Below are 17,344 nucleotides of genomic sequence, written 5' to 3'. Positions count from 1 at the left end.
CGTGTATTGCCTTTGGTGGGATTTGCATCAACTATGTTCACATGGATGAAGTTTGACAACAAGCACATTTATTTGGGTGATAGCATTTGCCATATTTGTTGCTAGTTTATGATTGGTCTTATTTGCACATTTTATTGCCAGCATGCAGACCCATTTGCAATCTCTTAACGTGAGGCTTGAAGAGTGGAGATTGGAAAGGAGAGATACGAAAGAGTGCATTAGGGATTGGCAACTTTCCCCAAGATTTGCTAAGATGTATATGGCGCTTTGTCCAATACAAGTGGCTGAATAGGAGTTGATGATGAAACAATCTTTCATGGTCTACCTAAAGATCCTGGCCAGGATTTTCAACAGCACTTGTGCTTGGACCTCAAATGGATGACTAGCTCCTTGAAGTCTAGTCTCCTCCCTTAGCACTGAGGTCACTTGCATTGCTAGAGAAGGTGATCCAGTAACTGAAATGTTCTTTATCATTTCTGGGTGTCTAGAGAGCTCAACCTCCAATGGTGAGAGAACCAGTTTCTTCAATTCCATCACCATTTGAGCTGGTTATTTTTGTGGAGAGGAGGTTCTCACTTGGGCCCTTATTCTGAATAAAACTCACAACTTACCCTTTTCGACCCGATCTGCAAGGGCTGTAGTTGAAGTAGAGGCCTTCGCTTTATGGATGAGGACCTTTGGTAGCTAACCAGTTTAAGAGACTCCATGGCAAAAAGCTTCAACATACATTTAGATGATATTCTCGTTAAGAGAAAACCTGGTTAGCTTGCTTTATGCAGGCAGCTTGGAGAAGGCATAAGAGGAAGATGGTTAAGGAGTTGGCCATGCAAGAGTCTTTCTCTTGAGGGTGAAGGAGCCGACGACTCAATGTTGGGCTCCCTCTTTATATTATGGGTTGGGGCTTAATGGTGAAGGAGACGAGGACTCAAAGCTGGGTTCCCTCCTCAGTACCTGAGGATGATGACTAGAGAAGTGGACATTATTTATCAGTCTTGATATTGTCGTGGGGTTTTGGAGGTGGGATGATGACTAATGGAAATGGGTATGGTTTCTCTATGGATGTGGGATGATAATTTGGGGAAATGGGTATTGTTTCACTATGTACATGGGGGTTTGTGAAGTGGGTTAGATATGGAGTATTTAACTTGACTGAGAAATGGGCATTGTTTCTCTCCCTTTCTCTAGTATGGAAGGGGGTTTGATGATGTAGTGTTCAACTTGACTGGTAAGGTAGTGCTATGATAGGTTTTGGAGCAATCGATGACATAGTTGATGTGCAATTATTGTAGGGTGTGAGATGTGATACATATAGATGTACATTTATATATTTGGAGACTAGTTTTAGTGGGAAATAAAAAATTCCTTAAAAAAACAAGCAACTAAGTTGTGAAATTAAATTTAGAAAATCAAGGAGAAAGTAAATGTGGGACAAAAATAGATTGTTTGCTGCCATTCATATGGTGTTGCAGTTACATTCTGTGGTCATTTCTACATTTCCATCCATAACTCGGGTATTTCTTGGCTACAAGCCAGTGGATGTTAAAACGATGATGCCCCATTTTTTTTCAAGGAAAGTTTTTCGAGGAAAAAAATTTAGAAGTATCTGTGTGCAAGTGAGCTCAAATTCAAGAAATGAAATTAAACAAAAACGTAAAATTGATGAATGCTGCTTTAAATAAAGCATGAAATTTGTCTTGTGGTAATGGAAAGGAATATGATGCATGGATACTTCAACATGAGTATCCTATAAGTACCAGATATTTCAAGAACATCTGAAAAATCACTAAGAACTGATGCTGAGGCCACGTCCACTGCCATATCTGTGCATCACAAGAGAGGGGAGGCACTGCCCTCGTACTATCACCATGTAGCTCTTCCACAGGGAGTGGAAATGGTGGCTGAGTTAGCTAACGGTTGCAACCTGGGCATAACCACTCCGTTCCTTTTTTTTTCTTTTTAGTAAGTATAACCACTCCATAGCAAATGTGATTTTGTTCATTTCAAGGTCAGCTTGCTATACAGCATGTCATGGCAGCTCTTTAGTTGTTCTAGCTCGAGTTCTTCATGTAATAAAAGTTTTCTGGTGAAGGGCTCTATTCTTCTTTAATATTTGTCCCTGTAGGATTCTGATATGCAAGGCACCATTCTTAACATAAGAATCCACAACCTAAATTACGACCAAATGACTGATGGATGCTACTTATGCTCTTGGTTTACCACAGTTAAAATGTACAATTTTTTTTTTCTTTTCAGAATAAAAATGTCCAAATTTTCCCCATCCTTCTGATGGTTTCATTTGCTTTATATTTAAGTTGCTTTAGTTTCAAAAAGATTTTCTATGGCCTACAACATTTTATAGAGACATTGTTTTGGTACCCTACTTCACTTTTAATGCTTTAATTTTAGATGTAAAAATTTTGTTGCATGTCCTATGCTGGGAAGTTGTGATTTCAATGTAACTATGTTTTTTGCAATGCCCTGCCCCTTGTTATTACCCCTTTTAATTACTATTCTATTATGTGTATTCCTTTTAGTTGATATTTTATTGTTGATGTGTATTTTGGTTTCCTTTGATTCAGACCCTTGAATTGGAAGGCCACTCATTGAACATTGATGGACAAGACATGTTTGATTATGATCAAGATTTATATGTTAAGATGGTGAGGTATCCACTTGAGGTTCTTGCCATATTTGATATGGTGGTCATGGAATTGGTCAACAAGAAGAAACCTCTCTATGACAAACATATTCAGACTAGAGTCTTCAATCTCAGGTCCTCTGTTAACATGAGGGACCTCAACCCATCTGGTGAGAGGGCAAAACACACACACTCTCTCTCTCTCTCTCTCCCTCTCTCTCTCTCTCTCTCTCTCTCTCTCTCTCCCTCTCCCTCTCTCTCTCTCTCCTGTTCACTATTAATTCGAGTATTTTTTTAACCCCCTCTCCTTTGGATATATTAGACATTGAAAAGATGGTGTCTGTGAAAGGGATGATCATCCGCTGTAGCTCCATAATACCAGAAATCAAGGAGGCATGTTTCAGATGCCTTATATGTGGCCACTTCTCCGATCTTATCCCTATTGATAGAGGTAATCTTATTGACTGTGTGTGTGAGTGTGTCTTTGACAGCTCCTTTTTCAGTTCCTATATATAATATGCACCCTTATCTCGGAATATACCATAGGCCGAATCAATGAGCCCCCGAGATGTGCAAGGGAAGAATGTTTGGCCATGAATTCTATGACTTTGGTCCACAATCGATGCAGGTATATCTTTTGCATCTTTTATTTTTCCTTTAATATCTTTGGATTTCATGGAAAGTTGGGAAAATGTTCTGATGATGATCTTTGGAATCAGTTTTCATCTTGCTTTTGACAAATATATTTTGTAAACCAGTTTTATTTTTCTGGTAACTATATCTTTCTAATCAGCTTCTTTCTCGATTTCTTTTGTTTTTATGTCAGCCTAACTTCTAGTTTTGTTGGCAGGTTTGCAGACAAGCAGATTGTGAGGCTTCAGGAGACTCCAGATGCAATTCCAGAAGGAGGTACTCCACACACAGTTAGTTTGCTCATGCATGACAAGCTTGTTGATGCTGGAAAGCCTGGTGATAGAGTTGAGGTGAGGATGTATCTTGATTCCTTCTTGTCTTACCTTGGATATCGCTTACCCATTGTACATTACCATGTATGAATACTGGGTCCTGCATCTAAAGGCAGCCTAGATTAATAGTATGTATAGATGTAAATATCATAAAATAGAAACCCTGTTTGGTTAACAAAAAGCAAAGAGATGTGATTGAATATTGTATATAATGCATGAGTTCACCATGTTCCCTTGGAATTGTTATGTGAATTATGCCAAAATAAGGTTTGGCTATTGTTTATCCATTTGATATAGCTTTTATTTTGTCATAGTTTTCCATTCATGCTAGTGATTGTTTGTTTTTGCGTTCTTTCCACAGGTCACAGGAATTTATAGGGCCATGAGTGTCAGAGTAGGATCAACACAAAGGACAGTTAAATCTTTATTTAAGGTCTATTCAGCTGTTTCTCATACTTTAATGGTCACTTTTGGGGTATTGAAATGAATTGTGAAATCATTCCTTCAATGTTTTTTGTTGAAACTAATTGAATTTCTTTGTATTTATTGGTGTGATGATACGGCAGACATACATCGACTGCCTTCACCTCAAGAAGACAGACAAGTCGAGGATGCAAGCAGAGGACCCTATGGAGCAAGATGTTAACGGTGTTGATGCAGCTTCATCTAGAGGTTTTGTTGATGATATACCTCTTGATTATGAAGATAAGGTGCTTTCCACCATCTTGGCTTCAATACAACTAGATTAATGGAATGCTTTCCAAGATAATGGAAATCTAAAACTGGAAAAATTTGTGAGAAAAGGTGTACCAAAAGAAGTAAAATAATAGATGATAAACGATACAATAGCACAGAGAATTTCAGAGAATTGAGAGAAACTAAATTGAGTAGCTATGGAAATTAAAATCATGAAGTAACAGAAAAGTGAAGAGAATGGATGAAAAGAAAGGAACTAAATTAGAACAACAGAATGAGAAGTTTGTATGAAATATTGAACCAACAAACATTTCAATGGAAGAAGGGCAACCAAATTGTTTCGTTTTGTGTGGAGAGAGAGAGAGAGAGAGAGAGAGAGAGAGAGAGAGAGCAACCGTTTCACTTGTACACATGTACCCTGAGGGAGAGAGCAACAGTTTCACATGTACGTATACACCCCTGCCCTGCCACCTGCAGTAATGCATGGATGTGGTAGACATATGTACAAATATATGGGATCCTCCAACCAAAATGATTCTATAATTTATTTTAGTTTTATTTGTATAGGTGATTGAGGTGGAATTTGGACAGAAAAATGTGCCCATAAGTAATTGTTTCTCAGACCAAATTTTTTTGTAGGATTACTTTTATTTCTAATCCATCATGTTAATCAAATTTGATTACTTAAAAGAGGATTACTTTTATTTCTCGTCCATCATGTTAATCAAATTTTATTACATAAAAGCAGGTTGCAACTTGGTTCATTTCCATATAATTATCTCTTTTGAGTTTGCTTTGACTGGTTTTCTTCCTCATAATCTAGGTAGAACAATTGAAAGAACTGTCCAAGCAGCCCGACATATATGATAGGCTATCCAGGTCACTAGCACCAAGTATTTGGGAGCTTGAAGATGTAAAGAAAGGTCTTCTTTGTCAGGTTTCACCTTCATGTCATAGCTTTTCATTAAAAATGGTTTGTTTTATTTCTCATAATTTCGATGATTATGTTTATAGCATACGTTCCTTATATTTGATGTCACAGCTATTCGGTGGGCACGCTCTGAAGCTGCCATCTGGGGCTAATTTTCGTGGTGACATCAACATCTTGCTTGTTGGTGATCCTGGTACTAGTAAATCTCAACTTCTCCAGTACATACACAAATTATCTCCTCGAGGAATTTACACTAGTGGGAGAGGGAGCTCTGCTGTGGGCTTGACTGCATATGTCTCCAAGGACCCAGAAACCGGAGAAACAGTATGTTTTTGCATTCATATGCACTTGAACCTTAAAGTCACATTTTAGATCTTTTTACAGTGGCAATCGTATTCATATTATAAAATAATAAATATAGGTTGTACTTTGCCCCTCCACTTTATAGGGGAATTTCCTAACTCTTAAGATTAATCTCCTTGTGCTTTCCATAAACCAGAAGACCTTATCCCATTCCTTCAATATAATTTCCTATATCTCTCTGACCGGTCAATTTTAGTTACCAATAAAAAAATAGCTGCCTAATGTTTTTTTAGTTGCATTTAATGTTTTTTTGTTGGTTTGGTTGGGTTATATATCCTTGGTGTAACTTTTATAAGGACATGACTGTGGCTAGATTTTAGATGAGAGTGCTTAGTAGTCCTCGGAAGACATGATATATAAAGAAAGAATTGGATTACTGGTGGCAAACAGCGGATGCCAGGATCCAGTTGAGTGTTTTAATCACATATAAAAAAGGGCCCTTCAGAGGGCATTAAAGCTACCATGAAAGTAACTTGTTTGCTAAGTACTTTTTAATGTTTTCATATTATGTATTGCATGCCTCGTTCTCTTCTGGTAGTACTTATTTTCTCTTTAGTACTGGTATATGAGAAAATTTTGGACTCTCGGAGTCTTTGAGCAGTTGAATAATCAGCAAACATTTGCGATTCTTTGATAATTTGCAGGTCCTTGAAAGTGGAGCTTTGGTTTTGAGTGATAAAGGCATTTGCTGTATTGATGAGTTTGATAAGATGTCTGATAGCGCAAGAAGCATGTTGCATGAGGTCATCCTCTAGCTTAGCTGACCAAGTTTCTCTCTTAATTGTTGTCACTTGCAACAGTTTTGTTTTTTCATTTTCTCTTCTTATTTTTTTCAGTTATGCTTGCTAATCCAAATTTTTGCCATGTTTTATTTATTTCTTCGTATTTCTTCTTTAGTTTTAGGTAGGGGATTGTGATCATTATTGTGGTCCATTTTCTGGTTTGGTTTCAGGTGATGGAACAACAAACAGTGTCCATCGCAAAAGCAGGTATTATTGCTTCCCTTAATGCTCGGACTTCTGTCTTAGCATGCGCCAACCCCAGTGGGTCACGTTACAATCCTCGATTATCAGTGATTGAAAATATCCACCTCCCTCCGACTTTGTTATCAAGGTAATTCATTAGAATCATTGACCCCCCCCCCCCCCCCCCCCCCCCTCTCTCTCTCTCTCTTTTATACCTAAAAACTGCCTTGAAACATGCATTACCTTTTCTAAAATCGCCTTTCTAATTTATTGGATTACATATCAGGTTTGATCTGATTTACTTGATCCTGGACAAGGCCGATGAGCGGACTGATAAACGCCTGGCAAGGCATATTGTGGCCTTGCACTATGAAAACCCTGAGGTAAAAGAGTTCCTCTTTTCTTCATTATACCTACTATTCAAAAACTACAACTCTCATTGTGCAAAAGCAAAAACTATTGAGGGAAAAAGAATCTCTAAGGTAATGTGCCAAATCATAAATTGTGCATGTGTAAAGCACTAAATATTAAATAATAATGTAGAGCTTGAGGACCCAGGTAACAATGAGGAAAAAATATGGGCAATTGAATTCAAACACTCAAGAATTCTCAAATATGAGGGGAGAAAAGGCATCTAAATTGTGCAGATAGATAGGCATGACTGATATTAGTTTTACTATTATCCAGACCCAATTGCAAGATGCTCTAGACTTGCCCACTTTGACTGCTTATGTTAGCTACGCTAGAAGGCACATACATCCCCAGATTACTGATGAAGCTGCTGATGATTTGATAACGGGCTATGTCGAGATGAGGAGAAGGGGTAACTTCCCAGGAAGCAGTAAAAAGGTATCGTTTTCTCTTTCTAATCTTCCATGCTCCTTTGACTTATCTATTAGATAGACTGAGATAAGGATTCTTGTTAGCAGGTGATAACAGCTACTCCTAGGCAAATAGAGAGTGTGATTCGTCTCAGTGAAGCCCTGGCTCGGATGCGTTTCTCTGAGTGGGTAGGCATAGACATGTTTTTGTTTTGTGCAGAAATGATGTGTGTGGGAGTGTGTGAGTGTGTGTGAGAGAGAGAGAGAGAGAGAGAGAGAGAGAGAGAGAGATACAGAACTTAATGAACAAATCTGTTTTTCTGTTTTCAGGTTGAGAAACGGGAAGTGGCAGAAGCATTCAGACTTTTGAAAGTTGCTCTTCAACAATCTGCTACTGATAATGCAACTGGTTTGTTACTGTTTCAATCTGTGTATGATTGCTTGTTGGTTTTTGATATTAATGTCTAAGAACATTAGTTAGAAAAAGAAAACTAAGGATGTTAGTGGTGCAATAGGGACAATTGACATGGATCTCATCACGACGGGAGTTTCTGCAAGTGAAAGAATAAGGAGAGAGAATATTCTAACTGCCACCCGGAATCTCATTATGGAGAAGATGCAAGTTGGGGGTTCCCCAACTCGAGTGACAGAGGTCGGTCTCTCTCTCTCTTTCTCTCTTTCTCACACACTCACACATGGTCTAATTGTTTTGCTTTCATGGAAAATTCTGCAGTTGTTGGAAGACATGAGGAAACAGAGCTCCATGGAAGTCCATGTTAATGATGTAAGTATGGCCTAACCTATGTGCTTTCTTTTGCGGATGTGCTTAAGCTAGTGAGTAGGCCCAATAAGCTGAATGATCCTGAATTTTGAGTATGGAATGTTCTGCTTGTTTCTGGAATTCCCAGATCCGCAATGCACTTATGAGTCTAGCGTCTGAAGGCTTTGTTATGTTCCATGGTGAAACTGTCAAGAGAATCTGAGTACATGACCTGTTTTACGTGGGCTAAGTTGATCACTTTGGGAAGGTTATTTCTCTCTCTCTCTTTCCTCTCTCACACACTCTTTTCTCTCTCTTGGCTGGGCAATTAACCATAAACAAACACAAAACATGATATGTTCTGAGGATTCATTCTTTTTCTTTCATGCATTTATTCATCTTGTATATTTTGACAGGGGTATACTGTAGTGGGTACCGAGAAGCATGCTGAAGAGCATTTGCAAAAACAGAATCAGCAGCTGCAATAAGATGCAAAGGAGGTCTGAGAAGCACTAGTTCTGATATTAGTAGAAGGCTTGCCACTCCCATTAGAGATGCTTGCTGCAACTATGTTCATGAAAGTCTTGTGAGAAATTTCAAGCTATTATGGGGTAGAATATTTACAAAGAAATATACTAATTGGTAGTTTTATTCTGACCATTGTTAGAAATTATGAATATAAAGTTAATTGAGCAAAATGTTGGCCAGAACTAAATTTAGTGGCTCCTATCATTAATGTACCAAGAACTCATTTATCATATTTGAAAACTGAGGAATTTATCGAAAGGCACTCGTAACAAGCTATTACATCTTGCCTGTATTTTGAACTTAATTTCAAAAGATTATAGTTGATATAAATTATCACGTCAAAAGGATACCAATCTAGAATTTCTATAAGGGGAACTATCCCTTCCCAGTTTAAGTGGTTCTAAGGACGTAGGCCTCGATGCTTTATCTTTTTATAAACTCAATAGATTGGTATGCTCCAAACTGTGCATTGGCTCCGTGCAATACCCTAGCTTGGAGTATTTTTGGGATCTCAAATTTTGGGAACGTTGACCTACTCATCCTTATGATTAACCTAGAAAATAAAAAACTCTTTACTCTGGAACTTCATGAAAAAACAACTTAATCGAGGTACTTAGCAACTCCAAAGATGTTATCTTTGTTATGAAAGGGGTTAAATCATTTCTTGATTGGGGAAATGATTTTTCACCCTATAGAAGTATATTAGATGAGGAAATCATGATATTCTACTATTGGTGTCAAAATTGAAGAAGTTTCTTCTTGTCTTGAGTATTTTTTGATAAATTTCACTGAAATATAGATTAGTACCTAAATACCTAGGTTTAGATATATAATGTGCAATTTTGGTTGTGATTTTTTTCATGATCTTCCAAGGTATATTTTGAAGCTTTTTTTTTTTTCCCCCTTTTTTAGGTTTGTCGCTAGCTGGATGTTTTTCAACATTGGGATTTTAGAAATACTTCTAGCTAGGTATTGATGGAGGGGGAAAATACATTTTCACTCTAGTTGGATCATACTAATCTTTTAAGTGCATTAAACATGAAAGCTATGTGGTCTTGAAAGGGGTATAATTGAAAAGTGCCTCTCCTTGAAATTTTACTCATGTTTGGTGTCTTTTGATATATATATTTAATTAAATATAGGCCTTGTAAAATCAAGAGTTAAAAACATAAGTAAAAGCTTATATAAGGTGTCCACCTTATATTGTAGAAGTAATTTGTACCGCAAACACCCATTGAAAAAGGTTATTTTGATGTTGGAAAACCTTTTAATTTATCATTTGAACTTGAGATATATGAAAAGAAAAATGATTTCAAGTCTTGAAAAATAATGCATCTTGGAACATATTATCTGGACCATCTATTATTAAGAGTTTGTTTATTGATCCACTCGATCTACACTATTTTTTGAACTTTAAATGTCGTAGGACAACCTGATAGTAGATTTTCAGGCCATCTTAGGGCTTTTGGCCATGAGACTTTATCTTCTGGCATATTTTGGAGGTGTGCCTTACTTTCTTCAAGGATGATGCCTTGTATAAACCCCCAGCCTTCCTTCAAATTATAATTGCTCAACTTAGGTTTACTCTGTCAATTATTTCATTGCTCGAATTTCTCTATTGCTTCAAGTTTGAATAAGGAAAATTTACATGTCAAAGCAAAATTCAAGTTAAAGAGAAAAGATATGATCACACCTAACAATGCAAATGCATACGTATTTTCATGCAAAACCAACAAAAAATGCACGTGGCAAATACTCTCAAATCAAAACAAAAACAAATACAAATACAAATACAAATAAAACTTATTCTTTATTTTGGTGTTAAGACGAAAACCAAAATAAACTAAATGAAACAAATAATATGGAGAAAGGATATAAAAAGGTAAAAGGCAAATATAGAGACATAGATGCAACACAACGTAGACAAATGAGAAAAGTGACAGCCAAGTAAAGGGGCAAATGAGCAAACAGAGAAGCAAATGGTGTTATTGATGTAAGCTAACTTCAATTTTTGGTTCAACATTCAGGGATTTTGAGCCTTTTTTTTGCCTCTATTGCTTGGGAAAATCGAAAATTCAGCTCATGGGGCTTACATTGATAAGAATAGTGATTTCGACAACGGAGTGAAAAGTCATGGCTAAAATAACATTTCAAGGTTGTTTTGAAGTTGATGTTGTCTTATTTTATCGAGTGCTATTTTAATTAGGAGTTCTAAGTATGTTAGAATTAGAATTAAAGGGGTCCAATAAGATCTTTAAATATGGGTTGTATGTAGTAAGGTTTCATTTAGATTTATTAGTTATTTATTTTTTAATATTGTTCTTAGGAATATTATTGACTTCACAAAGCTATTGGATTCACGCTAATTAGCTTCCATTAATTTTTGATCAATATATTCTTTATTTGATTTCCTTTTTTCTTTTTCCTTTTTCAAGTTTACAGCCATTATGAATTTCACACAATGGGCCAACAAGATCACAGTTATCATAAGGTGATTATACAATGGTTTCCAGCGATGCCAATGAAACTGGAATCGGAAAATTGAGATTGTTTGTCTATTGTTGTGAAAATTGTATCGGGTCTAAAAATGAATATGAACAAAACAATGCCGGTGGGAGTGGCATGTGATGAAGATGCGGTGCCATAGTAGGGCAAGATTGATGGAATGTGGAGCTAAAAACCCTTTCAATAAAGTACAGGGCCTTCCCTTATAAGAAGGCAGACTATCTAGACCTATGTGGGATCATATGGTCAATAGGTTGAATTCCGAGCTTGATTTATGAAAGTCTAAGTATCTATCACTAGGTGGTGGATTCACACTATTGAAATCTATATTATATACATTCCATTGTATTTATGTTTTGTTGTTGAGGATATCTAATGATATCACCAAGAGTCTTGAGAACTTGACAAACAAATTTTATAGGGAAGATTTATGAAAGAAAGAAAGTATCATGTAGTGAGCTGGCACAAATATGCACACCAGCAAAAAAAGAAGATGTTTAGGAGTTTGTTGTTCAGAAATTATGAATATAGCTCGGATGACCCGACGGTGATGGTAAAGTGTGAAGGAGGAAGACCAGTTGTTTGCAGAAGTTGTGGAAGGTCAAGATCGAAGTGACGAAGTGCAAGAAAGCCGATTAATTTGAAGAAATAGCAACTCATGCAGATTTAGAATGGGGTTAGGGGCTGCAAATCGTTGCTCTAAAGAAACACAATATTACGATCAATAAGGGAGACAACACTAATTTCTGGCACCAAAACTGGTTTGGTAATGGCCCATTGTAATTACAATTTTGATATTTATTCCTGGAAGTAGACCAACCATTCACCCATCACTTGTAGAGACTATAAACTACCAGACAGCATTATTAATGAATTTGCTGAAATAATGGATGAATTACGAACAATTTACTACACGCTGGAGATGAAAATGAGGTATGAAAGCCAGTGACGATTGTCAATGCTCTCCTCGGTATTGTATCAACTTCTATTTCATGATGGAGCAAGATAGTCACTTGTCTCAGCTGCAAAAGTTTAGAAATTATTAGCCCAAGACAAAGTTCAGGTGCTTGCTAAGGTTGGGAAAAGAACTAGCTATTAACATTTTAAGGAGGGACGACATTGTCACCAGTATTAACAAAGGGAAGGCTACTCTGGAGGTGCATGAAGACAGCCCTGTTATGGCAAGTTGGCAATTATGGTTGGAAAGAAAGAGGAAGTATTTTGATGGGGAACTTGCTTATCTCAACAACATCAAAAGCATGAACTTGAACTTGGCAACTATGGCAGAATGGGTCTCAATTCAAAAATAATTTTGCAGTCTTTCACGATTGGAAACGATGTATAAATGTAGTTAGATTGAAGAGAGAAATCAGAAATAAAATAGCAAACATGTGGAAGTCACCACCTCAAGGCATGGTTAATTGTAAATTGACTTTGATGGAAGTTCAAAACGGGAATCGAGGGCAAGCCGGTATAGGGGTACTCGTAAGATAACACAGTGGCATCACTTTTTCAACTTTTCAGGACAAGCAGGTACATCCACGGCGAATAGAGCAGAAGTCCGAGAATCGGTTCATGCCCTTCACTTATCTGATGAAAGTCATAATCGAGGAATGGTAAATGCCGTCAAATGATGCAAGGATACCACGAAGCAAACAAGCTAGCTAGCTTAAGGGTGGATGCTGATTCTTTGGTGGTACATAGGAACAATTAGCTGGACATAGCTTTGCTGCAATTTCTGATAATGCAGCGACTGAAAGTTGTAAAATCAAAGATTGGTGAATGAAAAGTTACAATCGGCTGAGAATTGCAATAATCAAGGGAAAAGTTTATATAAGGTTGTATTAATCCACAACATCCATTTCATTTGCATGGTGTAGATTAAGTATTATCTTAAAAGATGTGCCATCTATTGATATTGGCTTAATATATTTATCAAATCTTCACTGTCCTAATAAAAAGGACAGTGTAGAGTTTCGTAACCTCATTTCTACAAATAAGGTTGCAATCTTATACAAACTGCACTCTAATAACAATAATAATAAGGAAGTGTTTTCTCACTCACAAACATGTTCTTATCCAATGGATAGGAAAAAATGTATAATCGAAAAAATATGGGGACTTGTACCCTCACTGAAGACATGGCCATAAATACAGCAGAATGGATAATCAAGATTCATGTAACTGATCCCAATTAATTGGAAAAAAGCTAGAGTGATGATATATATATTAAATTCATGATTATCATAGTGTAGATTATAGATCTCTACATATTTGGATCCAAGATCTATAACCAAAATGGGTGTTAGAGGGAATAGTGTGAGTCAGGGGACTCATAAATAATAATAACAAGGAAAAGTATACAAATAAGTCAATACAAGGAGATCATAATCACTCTTGTCCATCAAATTTTAAATCTAAGTGATTGTGAGTGTGTCATTGACTAGACTCAAAATTCAAAAAAAAAAAAAAAAAGCCAACATTGAGACATAGCCTAAACCTTCCAATTTGACATTTGGGTGGCTAATAACAATTGTGACCCCAGTAACAAAGATAAATGGTATTATATTATATAATCCCTAACGATAATATAGAAAATGATTGTATGCCTCAAAGGATGCAATTTAAACCAGTGATCTAGATATTTCTTTCTTAAACTTATTATTTTTAGTTTTAAAATATTAATAATCTTCATGCTAGAGATTATATATCAGTAAAAATTAAGTCCAAATCTATTTCAAAACTAAATTTTTACAGGGGCCTCATTTCCACAAATGAGTCCTCGGATTCATAAATAAAAAGCATGTAGACGTGAGAGAGAGAGAGGTAGAGCAAAGGCGGCCAATTATAGTCGTCTCTGGAGAGAGAAACGAGGAGCAAATTCCTGTTCCCAATTCATTCACGCATGAAGAAGCGGCCAACACGGTGTCGTGGCACCCTCTCTCTCTCTCTTCACATGATTCTTGTGGCGCCCTTTCGGCCATTACCACCATAAATACAATGTCTCTTTCTCTCTCTGTATATTCCCCCCCCCCTCTCTCTCTCTCCATTTTCTACCAGATATTGAGACATGCACAACTCTGCGTTCCAAAATTCGAACCTATTCCCCATTCACGCTTTGCCAGAGGCCGTACTTATTTGCCCTAAGCCAAAACGGGCGGCCATGGCGGTGCCAGAATTTATCTGCAATCCTCTCAGACGAAGCTTTTCCGGGCAGGATCCTAGCCAGAATACCCCTGAAAATGTCTCCGGCAAGGCTTCCAAGGGTTTTCCGACCTCTTGTCCGGTCGTTGATTCTGGTTTTCGGGCCGGAGATTCTGGTTTTCCGGCTATAGATTTTGGTTTTCCAGCGACTGAAAATGCCTCACCCATAAATTCTAAAGTTTATTACTGTGGTTCACCACCTGTTAGGTCAGATAATCCTCTGGTTCACGATACTCTGTTTCTCGCTAGCCAGCGGTTGCCCATGGCCTCTGGTTTTCGATTTTGATCCCATGTGTAAAGTAACAAACCCTACTTTGCTTTACTTTCTATAGGTGGAAGGTTTTTAATTTCTTCCAGGGTTAGGGTTTGAAAACCATTGTTCTTCAGCTTTCTTCCATTTCTCACAAAAAATGGAAGGTTTTTTTTAAGAGTCGAGCCATCGCCAGTTAGGTTTTCTGCAAGTTTTTTCCATTTGCGGAGCTTAATGTGGTATGGCATGTCTGTAAATTCTGTGTATCGAAGGGTCTGTAAATATTCCGGCTGTAGTTCCGGGGAAAAATCTCCGGTAAATCAATCAAATAATGCGTGAGTTTCGGATTTACCTTTTCTTCGTTTTTAGGGAACCCTTTTCTTTTCCGGGACGCAAGCTGGGATTCGTATTCGCAACAACTTATATGCTCCCGCGGAACACACTGCACATTCACTAAATGGACTAAAACCATGTCTAGGAGTATAATAAGAGGAGCCCTTGATTAACCTTGTTAGCCTAGTAACCAATCTAGGAGTAATGTCATGAACCCAAATTTTGGATGGCCAATCATAAGTTAATAAATAAGTTAATAAATAAAAGGAAGAAGTTTATATCAGGGACCTGGTTTTTATGTGGCCAAGCCCAATGCAGGCCTCTTAATAAATCTACTTTTGAGATGGATTTTAAGACTTAATTTTTAAGGACATGTAATCTCTAACATGGAGATCATGGATATGACAAAGTAAATAAATTTTAAAAGTTAGAAATACTAATTCTAATTAGAAAACATCTGGATCATTAGTTTCTATTGTTTTTAGATAGAATACTTACTTGTTAAGTACACTTTCTGGACTGCATATGTAGAAATGCGATTCAGCCCGTATGAAACAATTTTCTTTATATAAAGTAAAGGCTCTAAACAATTAAACTTAGGAGCACCTCAAAAATTCACTAGAAGAAGTTGTTTCGAAGCCGTAAGTCCTCAAATCCTGTCGACCGAGATACAAGGACATAAAAAAAATAGACTCAAGTATTGAAAATAATACATTTTGCAACGCATTATCTAGACTATTAATCTTCAAGATTTTCAAGTGTTTCTAGATCTACTTGATCTACATTATTTTTGAAGCTTTAAGTTTTATAATTAGATAAAAAATAAATAAATGAAGGCATCGTAACGATTTTCAATACTGAAACGACATCTTTCAATACTATTCAAATGTGTGCCTTATTTTGATTTTTTATGGTCTTAGCCTTATACAAACCACACCCAAAATAACATTCTATGTACCTTAACAAAATAGCATTCCAAGATTAACAAGGATCGTTCAACTTTTGGATTCAATTTTTGGATCTTAAAAAATAAGTACCTAGTCATTTGGTGAATTCTCAAATTTCAAATAGAAAAGATATTCTCTAAGTAGCTCTTTAGCAAGGGAGTAGTGTAAAGTATGGTCAGGTAAGAGTATGGTTCATCACTCTTTCTATAATATCCGTAAAAAGAAAATCCAAAAAAATCCTCCTAGGTTGGTATTTTTTTTGTAAGGCCAACTATTGTCCAGAAAAGAGTGAATATGAATATATAGTGTGCTGCTTTGGAATTAACAAAATTGCATGTATTATTATCGTTCAATCAATTGGTTGATGGTGATGGGGCAAGTGGAAGCCACCAAGAGGAAGAAGAATAGGGCACGGCCTTCTCAGCTGACGTCCATTAATTGACTGGATGCCGTGTGACTCGACGTTTGTAATGTTATTACCACAGTAGCTTTCTTAGATTATTTATTTTTAATATAAAGAGATTACGATCGTTATTGATTGTTGGATGTGGAAGTAAATCATTGATGTATAACTAATTAAACATAAAATCCAATATGAAAATTTTCAAATGCCGACATACTTTATTATATTGGGTTTTAGAGCCAATGACTAATAATAATTGTGACTTTCTTACACTAAAATTAAATGACGTCACATAAAATATACTCGCTTTTTTATTCATATTTTTTCTAGTCCATAGAAATATATGAATTGTGTTACACTATGGATATTTACATGGTCCCGTAAGGATATTCACAATAAATCGCCGCCTTGGCAGGAGAGTCCACATGCCATGATGTATCATTATCCTGTTAGTGAACATCAAGTGTACCATACAGCTATGTTTTATGGCTTGTGATGCTCCGTGTGGATATCCACCATTAATTCCTCAAAATATCTTAGGATTTTACTCTAATAATTTCTTATCACCACAATGTTTAATCTCTAACATCTATAGTTGGGAGTGGGTAATGGTTGCCCGTTACCATTTGTGACACTCCAACTCCCCAACTCACATATATAAAGATGAGAGTGATAATAACCTCTTAAAAAACAGATACCTAAGTAAAGTGCATCTTCAAATAGCGTTGAGAAATGTGGTTTCAATGCTGAAAATCTTTGTGATAGTCTTAAATATATGTTTCTATTTTTAATTATAAAATTTAAAGCTTAAAAAATAGTGTAGATCGAGCTGAACTATTTCTAAAACTTGAAAAAACAAAATGCGTTATAAGATGCACTATTTCCAAACCTTGAAATCCATTTTTTTTTCATGTCCATGCATCTTGATGTCGAGATGATCAATTTGAAAATATTTGGGCATCAAAACAACCTCTGCTAGTGAAATTTTTGAGGTGGGCTCTAATTTGATTCTTTAGAGCCTCGGCTCTATATAAA

The 17,344-nt window shown here is 36.5% G+C and overlaps 1 protein-coding gene and 1 pseudogene across 1 annotated transcript; both read left to right on the top strand.

Moving 5' to 3' along the window:
• The first annotated feature begins 60 nt into the window (after window positions 1-60).
• Window positions 61-935, top strand: LOC148780344 (putative cyclic nucleotide-gated ion channel 14 pseudogene; annotated as a pseudogene).
• A 1,674-nt stretch (window positions 936-2,609) lies between these two features.
• Window positions 2,610-8,925, top strand: MCM4 (Minichromosome maintenance (MCM2/3/5) family protein). The gene is made up of 18 exons (XM_088847674.1): window positions 2,610-2,808; window positions 2,961-3,089; window positions 3,185-3,266; window positions 3,489-3,621; window positions 3,965-4,036; window positions 4,170-4,313; window positions 5,123-5,236; window positions 5,342-5,554; window positions 6,238-6,336; window positions 6,546-6,706; window positions 6,845-6,941; window positions 7,246-7,407; window positions 7,488-7,568; window positions 7,710-7,788; window positions 7,895-8,031; window positions 8,113-8,163; window positions 8,288-8,407; window positions 8,556-8,925. Exons 1-17 carry the CDS (start codon window positions 2,625-2,627, stop codon window positions 8,360-8,362), a joined length of 2,013 nt encoding a protein of 670 aa, XP_088703800.1. The 5' UTR covers window positions 2,610-2,624; the 3' UTR covers window positions 8,363-8,407; window positions 8,556-8,925.
• The last annotated feature ends 8,419 nt before the right edge of the window (window positions 8,926-17,344 follow it).

Source organism: Amborella trichopoda, chromosome 9 (genome assembly GCF_054954075.1).
Source record: "Amborella trichopoda isolate Santa Cruz 75 chromosome 9, AtrichopodaSantaCruz75HAP2 v2.0, whole genome shotgun sequence".
Lineage (NCBI taxonomy): Eukaryota > Viridiplantae > Streptophyta > Magnoliopsida > Amborellales > Amborellaceae > Amborella > Amborella trichopoda.
This window is presented reverse-complemented; position numbering and strand designations above follow the sequence as displayed.